General features: G+C 43.4%; 1 protein-coding gene across 1 annotated transcript in view; it reads right to left on the bottom strand.

Annotated features, from left to right (window-relative positions):
• Positions 1 to 390: 390 nt before the first annotated feature.
• The window catches only part of LOC129868033 (globoside alpha-1,3-N-acetylgalactosaminyltransferase 1-like), a 30,549-nt gene continuing 21,929 nt past the window's right edge, over positions 391 to 9,010 (bottom strand). Inside the window, exons 5-11 of the mRNA XM_055941605.1 lie at positions 8,509 to 8,544; positions 7,819 to 7,953; positions 6,689 to 6,740; positions 6,120 to 6,275; positions 5,023 to 5,147; positions 1,215 to 1,377; positions 391 to 1,122 (exon numbers count right to left, since the gene is read on the bottom strand). Coding sequence (XP_055797580.1) covers positions 922 to 1,122; positions 1,215 to 1,377; positions 5,023 to 5,147; positions 6,120 to 6,275; positions 6,689 to 6,740; positions 7,819 to 7,953; positions 8,509 to 8,544 — 868 coding nt within the window. The 3' untranslated portion in view covers positions 391 to 921. The remainder of the gene's footprint in view (positions 1,123 to 1,214; positions 1,378 to 5,022; positions 5,148 to 6,119; positions 6,276 to 6,688; positions 6,741 to 7,818; positions 7,954 to 8,508; positions 8,545 to 9,010) is intronic.

Here is a 9,010-nt window from a genome sequence, read left to right as displayed (position 1 = left end):
ATGTAGTGTTGATATAGTGATATAGTGATGATATAGAGTTTAATATAGTGTTGATGTAGTCAACTAAGTAATTTATCAGATAATATGTTACATTAATGGATTATCACTAAAGAACCTCATGTTATGTAAGATCTTGACTGGCTGTGACTCTGCTACAAGCACTAATTAGAGATTTTGTTGCATGAAAAGGTACATTTAAACAATAACTTGTTTTGTATTGCATTCAAGCACGAACAGATACCTACAAAAACATACACTTGGCCCCTGATTGTAAGAAAGATATGGCCGTTTTTAAAGTGGGGAGTGTGACTGTTACCGTGCGACCTTTATCAAAGGCTCAGCGTCGTTATCCTCACAAGGGTAGGGTGCTGGAGTACAGAGGGGTTCTGATCATTTTAACTCATATCTATTTTATTTTTTTATTTTTTTATTATTAATTGTTTAACAAAATCTCTTTCTCTGAGCAATTGTATTATTATAATATAATTACCCAATTTTTTTGGAGCACAGGCTTACAATATAGTATTATTTATTTTATACAGTCTTTTTTCTCATCTTTATCAAACATGGCAAAACTGATGGACCCCATTGTACATAGGGCAAAGACAGCTAAGTCTGAGTTGGCACCCTAAATAGTGCACTTCTTAACCAGGAGCTCTAGGGTGTCGTTTCGAGCATAGCCTATGTCACAAAGACACTAAACAAGAACAAACCCATATTTCACTGAACCAAAAGTGCAGTGTGCAAAAATATAAAATAAAACCAGGTAAAGTAACAGTCTGTATTAAAGATAAGAGTTCTCTCTCCTCTCCTCCTTCCCTCTTTCCTCTCCTCCTTCCATCCTCTCCTCCTTCCATCCTCTCCACGTTTCTCCGCTCTTCCCTGCAGCTTGTGTCAAAGACAAATATTCTTTCTCTCCTCTCAGAGGTTCTCCCTGACCTCTGCCTTGTTCTTAATGACAGAGGAGAAGCGGACCAGTTTTATCTCCTTGGCATCCTGTCCTTTAGCGTCGTCCCAAACATACTCCGGTGACAGGAGCTTGGTGGGCTTGTTCCTCAACAGGTACCAATTCAGGTGACTCTCTTCCTGCCACACAGCCTCCACACCCATTGACTTATCCACCTAGACGGAGGAAGGGGGTAGAGGAAGGGATGGGGTGAGGTGAGTACTGTACGTGAGTGACTAACCGTATGCCTGCGTGCGTAAGTACCTACCTCCAGGTGCTCCCTGCACGTCTTGGTCAGCCGGTGAATATCCTCTAACGCTCCTCCGAATATGTTGGCCTGGTAGTAGAAGTCTCCCTGGTCCAAGGGTATGTAGGCTGTGGAGATGGTCCTCCGCTCGTAGGGGTACTGGCTCCGGGGGTCCATGTAGAACCTTCAAAAACACAAGACAGTTTTGTATTGTTACTTCACCTTTTTTTTAAAACAAAAAAAAGACCTTTGAGGTTAGAAACCATCTTTGCTAGGTAGACCTGACAAGAGGTCAACAGGAAGTAGTCAGCATGTTGGCGTATACAATAAAAGTTGAGTTGAGAGTTGTCAACAACATTTTCCTCCATCAGAGTTTTAAATTAGTAAGTATTACCAGGGGTGGACGCTGGCCCTTTAAGTAAGTAAGTATTACCAGGGGTGGACGCTGGCCCTTTAAGTAAGTAAGTATTACCAGGAGTGGATGCTGGCCCCTTAAGTAAGTAACTATTACCAGGGGTGGATGCTGGCCCTTTAAGTAAGTAAGTATTACCAGGGGTGGACGCTGGCCCTTTAAGCAAGTAAGTATTACCAGGGGTGGATGCTGGCCCTTTAAGTAAGTAAGTATTACCAGGGGTGGATGTTGGACCTTTAAGTAAGTAAGTATTACCAGGGGTGGATGTTGGACCTTTAAGTAAGTATTACCAGTGGTGGATGCTGGCCCTTTAAGTAAGTATTACCAGGGGTGGATGCTGGCCCTTTAAGTAAGTAAGTATTACCAGGAGTGGATGCTGGCCCTTTAAGTAAGTATTACCAGGGGTGGATGCTGGCCCTTTAAGTAAGAAATAATTACCAGGAGTGGATGCTAGCCCTTTAAGTAAGTAAGTATTACCAGGAGTGGACGCTGGCCCTTTAAGTAAGTAAGTATTACCAGGGGTGGACGCTGGCCCTTTAAGTAAGTATTACCAGGGGTGGACGCTGGCCCTTTAAATAAGTAAGTATTACCAGGAGTGGATGTTGGCCCTTTAAGTAAGTAAGTATTACCAGGAGTGGATGCTGGCCCTTTAAGTAAGTAACTATTGCCAGGGGTGGACACTGGCCCTTTAAGTAAGGAAGTATTACCAGGGATGGACGCTGGCCCTTTAAATAAGTAAGTATTACCAGGAGTGGATGCTGGCCCTTTAAGTAAGTATTACCAGGGGTGGATGCTGGTCATTTAAGTAAGTAAGTATTACCAGGGGTGGATGCTGGCCCTTTAAGTAAGTAAGTATTACCAGGAGTGGATGCTGGCCCTTTAAGTAAGTATTACCAGGGGTGGACGCTGGCCCTTTAAGTATTACCAGGGGTGGATGCTGGCCCTTTAAGTAAGTAAGTATTACCAGGAGTGGATGCTGGCCCTTTAAGTAAGTATTACCAGGGGTGGATGCTGGCCCTTTAAGTAAGAAATAATTACCAGGAGTGGATGCTAGCCCTTTAAGTAAGTAAGTATTACCAGGAGTGGATGCTGGCCCTTTAAGTAAGTAAGTATTACCAGGGGTGGATGCTGGTCATTTAAGTAAGTAAGTATTACCAGGGGTGGATGCTGGCCCTTTAAGTAAGTAAGTATTACCAGGGGTGGATGCTGGCCCTTTAAGTAAGTATTACCAGGGGTGGATGCTGGCCCTTTAAGTAAGTAAGTATTACCAGGGGTGGATGCTGGTCCTTTAAGTAAGTAAGTATTACCAGGGGTGGATGCTGGCCCTTTAAGTAAGTAAGTATTACCAGGGGTGGATGCTGGCCCTTTAAGTAAGTAAGTATTACCAGGGGTGGATGCTGGCCCTTTAAGTAAGTAAGTATTACCAGGGGTGGATGCTGGTCCTTTAAGTAAGAAATAATTACCAGGGGTGGACGCTGGCCCTTTAAGTAAGAAATAATTACCAGGAGTGGATGCTAGCCCTTTAAGTAAGTAAGTATTACCAGGGGTGAACGCTGGCCCTTTAAGTAAGTATTACCAGGGGTGGACGCTGGCCCTTTAAGTAATAAATAATTACCAGGGGTGGATGCTGGCCCTTTAAGTAAGTAAGTATTACCAGGAGTGGATGCTGGCCCTTTAAGTAAGTATTACCAGTGGTGGATGCTGGCCCTTTAAGTAAGTAAGTATTACCAGGGGTGGACGCTGGCCCTTTAAGTAAGTAAGTATTACCAGGAGTGGATGCTGGCCCTTTAAGTAAGTATTACCAGGGGTGGATGCTGGCCCTTTAAGTAAGAAATAATTACCAGGGGTGGATGCTGGCCCTTTAAGTAAGTAAGTATTACCAGGGGTGGATGCTGGCCCTTTAAGTAAGTAAGTATTACCAGGGGTGGATGCTGGCCCTTTAAGTAAGTAAGTATTACCAGGGGTGGACGCTGGCCCTTTAAGTAAGTAAGTATTACCAGGGGTGGACACTGGCCCTTTAAGCAAGTAAGTATTACCAGGGGTGGATGCTGGCCCTTTAAGTAAGTAAGTATTACCAGGGGTGGACGCTGGCCCTTTAAGTAAGTAAGTATTACCAGGGGTGGATGCTGGCCCTTTAAGTAAGTAAGTATTACCAGGGGTGGATGCTGGCCGTATAAGTAAGTAAGTATTACCAGGGGTGGATGCTGGCCCTTTAAGTAAGTATTACCAGGGGTGGATGCTGGCCCTTTAAGTAAGTAAGTATTACCAGGGGTGGATGCTGGCCGTATAAGTAAGTAAGTATTACCAGGGGTGGATGCTGGCCCTTTAAGTAAGTATTACCAGGGGTGGACGCTGGCCCTTTAAGTAAGAAATAATTACCAGGGGTGGATGCTGGCCCTTTAAGTAAGAAATAATTACCAGGGGTGGATGCTGGCCCTTTAAGTAAGTAAGTATTACCAGGGGTGGACGCTGGCCCTTTAAGTAAGTAAGTATTACCAGGGGTGGACGCTGGCCCTTTAAGTAAGTAAGTATTACCAGGGGTGGATGCTGGCCCTTTAAGTAAGTATTACCAGGGGTGGATGCTGGTCATTTAAGTAAGTAAGTATTACCAGGGGTGGATGCTGGCCCTTTAAGTAAGTAAGTATTACCAGGGGTGGATGTTGGCCCTTTAAGTAAGTAAGTATTACCAGGGGTGGATGCTGGCCCTTTAAGTAAGTAAGTATTACCAGGGGTGGATGCTGGCCCTTTAAGTAAGTAAGTGTTACCAGGAGTGGATGCTGGCCCTTTACGTAAGTAAGTATTACCAGGAGTGGATGCTGGCCCTTTAAGTAAGTATTACCAGGGGTGGATGCTGGCCCTTTAAGTAAGAAATAATTACCAGGGGTGGATGCTGGCCCTTTAAGTAAGAAATAATTACCAGGGGTGGATGCTGGCCCTTTAAGTAAGAAATAATTACCAGGGGTGGATGCTGGCCCTTTAAGTAAGAAATAATTACCAGGGGTGGATGCTGGCCCTTTAAGTAAGTAAGTATTACCAGGGGTGGATGCTGGCCCTTTAAGTAAGTAAGTATTACCAGGGGTGGATGCTGGCCCTTTAAGTAAGTAAGTATTACCAGGGGTGGACGCTGGCCCTTTAAGTAAGTAAGTATTACCAGGGGTGGACGCTGGCCCTTTAAGTAAGTATTACCATGGGTGGATGCTGGCCCTTTAAGTTAGTATTACCAGGGGTGGATGCTGGCCCTTTAAGTAAGTAAGTATTACCAGGGGTGGATGCTGGTCCTTTAATAAGTAATTATTACCAGGGGTGGACGCTGGCCCTTTAAGTAAGTATTACCAGGGGTAGACGCTGGTCCTTTAATAAGTAAGTAAGTATTACCAGGGGTAGACGCTGGTCCTTTAATAAGTAAGTAAGTATTACCAGGGGTGGATGCCGGCCACCAGTCTCCCCAGAGCTTCGGGCCCCACACGGCCGTGGAACCTCATGTCTACGTCCAGGCAGAATATGTAGTTCGCCCCCCGGTGGATGTGATCCTTAATGGCAGTCTGTTCCCAAATACATGATTGGTGGATGTTCAGTAGATATTAAATCAACGAATCAAATAAAACTTTGTCCTCAGATGGAAATTTTGTTTGTAGGGCAGGGCTAACATGATAAAAATACACAAAGTCCATAAAGTCTACTGTCAACAATATTTCAACTATCTAGTATGCACTAACACAATATGCATATCATCCTAACTTAACCTTAAACCTAACCCTAAACCTAAACTAAACCTACCCAAACCTATCCCTAAACCTAACCCTAAACCTATCCCTAAACTAAACCCTATCACTAGGCATATCATCCTAACTTAACCTTAAACCTAACCCTATCCCCAATCTAAACCTAACCTTATCCCTAAATCTATCCCTAATCTAAACCTAACCCTATCACTAACCCAATATGCATATCATCCTAACTTAACCTTAAACCTAACCCTAAACTAAACCTAACCCTATCCCTAAACTAAACCTAACCCTAACCCTATCACTAACCCAATAGGCATACCATCCTAACCTATCCCTAACCCTATCCCTAAACTAAACCTATCCCTAAACTAAACCTATCCCTAAACTAAACCTATCCCTAAACTAAACCTAACCTATCCCTAACCCTAACTCTAAACTAAACCTATCCCTAACCCTATCCCTAAACCTAACCCTATCCCTAACCGTTACAACTGATAGTTTGTTGACAGTTTGGAGCATGTGTAGATCAATCAAGTTTATTTTTTTATATAGCCCTTCGTACATCAGCTAATATCTCAAAGTGCTGTACAGAAACCCAGCCTAAAACCCCAAACAGCAAGCAATGCAGGTGTAGAAGCACGGATCATGTATAGTATTTCTATAGCTACTGTACTGAGAGAAGAGCTTGTTAGTAAGCATTTCATTCTACTATGTACAGTATGCTGTATCCTGAAAATAAACTTTAATTCAAATGTGATAACGATGTAATATATTATTTATAATAACCTGGATGAGCTCCATGCGGCGGAGGGATATCTCCTGCCAGCGGTCGAACTTCGGCACCCTCACAATGCTGAGCAGTCTGCCGACACCCAGAGTCACGTTGTCGGGCACGTCGCCGGGCAGGTCGGTGAACACGTAGTAATGCACGTCCAGCCCCACCTGGAATCAAATGGGATGGACTTTATCGATTTCAATTTAAAAGGATTTAAAACTAATTGAATGGACTTTCTATCGGTTTGAATTAAAAGGATTCATATGAACTGATTTAAACCAAATTGAATTAAGTATTTGGACCAATGAATAAGATCACATGGGCAGGGTGGACCTAGTCCTAGAGTAGTCTTTATAAATACAAGCCCAGAATGTTCCTTTAATGAGTAATCCCTTCATAAATACGGGCCCAGAATGTTCCTTTAATGAGTAATCCCTTTATAAATACAAGCCCAGAATATTCCTTTAATGAGTAATCCCTTTATAAATACAGGCCCAGAATGTTCCTTTAATGAGTAATCCCTGGACCTTCTTTAGACTATAACAGTCAATCCATTTGATAGACAGGTCCGGATTCTCACCATGAAGTGCTTCTCGGCTGACTCTAAGAAGTCCCGGAGAAAACGAGTGTATCTGCAAGGACAAACAGAGACGAAAAAACAAGTATGTGAAACGATAGAACTAAAACAGGTATTACATCTTCCAACGATGGATAGGGGGGGGGGGGGGGGGGGGGGGGATGAGATGCATCATCTGTGACAGATTCAGATATGTATTAATTACAGGGATCTGGAGAAAAGAAGAATGTGAAACGTTCAGGTATAGCACAAGCAAGTGAAAATGTTTACGTATAAGACAGTTTGACAAGACAATCTGAATTAAACATGAGATGGCATTAAATCCGGAAATATGACGCAAAAGGATTGATATAAGGCTATAGTGTAAATCCTAAATGGCACCTTATTACCTACTATAGACAACTACTTTTAACCAGGGCCCCTATGAGATAGAGTAAAGTAGTGCACTATACAGGAACAAGGTGCCCAGTGTAGCATATGGTTATCTGTGAAACTCACTGCTCAGCCCGAAGGGTCCCCCACTTGCGCTGCCGAATAGCTAGGTTTCAGTGGCGCGACGGAGTCAGACACTTCAGTAAAAGGAAGGGAGATACCTAGTCAGTTGTACAACTGAATGTATTCAACTGAAATGTGTCTTCCGCATTTAACCCAACCCCTCTGAATCAGAGAGGTGTGGAGGAGGGGGGGGGGCTGCCTTAATCGACATCCACTTCTTCGGCGCCCGGTAAACAGTGGGTTAATCGCCTTGCTCAGAATGACAGAATTTTAACTTGTCAGCTCAGGGATTCGATCCAGCAACCTTTCAGTTGCTGGCCCAGCGCGCTAACCACTAGGCTACCTGCCGTAGGGTGGTCTTGTGTGTTTGTGAGGCAGAGGTTCTGAGTTCGAGCCTCGCTATGAGCCAAATCAGTGGGGGACCGATACTCATTAACCAAGCAGCAAGACATCCTTAACACCAGTTGAGACACAAAAATAGTCCCCCCCATGATAAGGTTTTGAATAACGCAGACATTTCTTTTGGAGCCGCAAAAAAGAGGCCGCAAAATGTGCATAAAAGGCAGCACATGCACACCGGAAGTGATGTAAACCACTGCCTTTGCAACAGGTTACTACACATGGAGTCTGTGACTTACTTCCCTACGGCGAACACAGTGGTAGCGATGGTGAGGTTTTGGGACATAAAGGCCTCGTCTATGACCTCGGGGTCAAAGGTCCCCTCCCAGACTATAGGAGCCAGCCACGGGGTTACAGTCAGCACGTCAGTCCTCCTGAAGAAGGAAGGAAGAAAGACAAAGGAAGAAGGAAGAATGCGAAAGGAAGGAGAAGGAAGAAGGAGAAAGGAGATGGAGAAGGAGTAGAAAGTAGGATAAAGGAGAAGGAGATGGAAGAGGAAGTAGAAAAGGAGGTAGAAGGATAAAGGGAGAAGGATAAAGGGAGAAGGATAAAGGGAGAAGGATAAAGGAAGAAGGATAAAGGGAGAAGGTGGTACAAGAAAGGAAGTGAGAGAAAGGAGAAGGGAAGAACAACTTTTTTTTACCAGCCACGGAGTCGGCACTTCAGTCCTCCTGAATAATAATAATGACAATAAATAATAACGCACATTTTTATTTTCAGAACATAATCGTCAAGATAATCATCAAGAATCCGCATAGATAATCATCAAGGTAATCAAGATAAACAGCCATTAGTGGTAAACACTATGAGACATTATAAGTATGTACTTCATAGAATGTGTTTACCATAATGGTATAATAGAATACAGAGTAGAATGATAGAATAAACCTCTATTGAAATTCTGTTATCTGCATTTTGTTGCCACTTACACTGGTTCCATCAGTTTGGCTTGCTTGCGTTGTAATCTGAAAAATAGTGGAAGCGGGTTAACTTTCAGCAGAAACAGACTGATACTGAGATAACGATGTATTTTGTTCAAGGCTAAGACTTGCTTGGGTTACCCAGCTTGTTTGTGACATCATGTCACTCCTTCATGTTTGGAATCAAAAGGTGGTGCCATGGTGGCACAAACTGATCTGGGACCAGGCTACACTTGGTTGAGTCATTATTTTTAAAAAATAGATATCAATAGTAAAAGATAAGATCACTTTATTGGTCAATTGCACACAAGGTCCACCAAAATTTTGACTTCCACTTTTAACCCAACCCCTCGAAAGGACGCACATACGTAAGCTCGTCGAACATCTCATTCCAAAATCATGGGCATTAATATGGAGTTGGTTCCCCCTTTGCTGCTATAACAGCCTCCACTCTTCTGGGATGGCTTTCCACTAGATGTTGGAACATTGCTGCGGGGACTTGCTTCCGTTC

The sequence above is a fragment of the Salvelinus fontinalis genome, chromosome 13 (assembly GCF_029448725.1).
Source record: "Salvelinus fontinalis isolate EN_2023a chromosome 13, ASM2944872v1, whole genome shotgun sequence".
In the NCBI taxonomy this organism is placed as follows: Eukaryota; Metazoa; Chordata; class Actinopteri; order Salmoniformes; family Salmonidae; genus Salvelinus; species Salvelinus fontinalis.
This window is presented reverse-complemented; position numbering and strand designations above follow the sequence as displayed.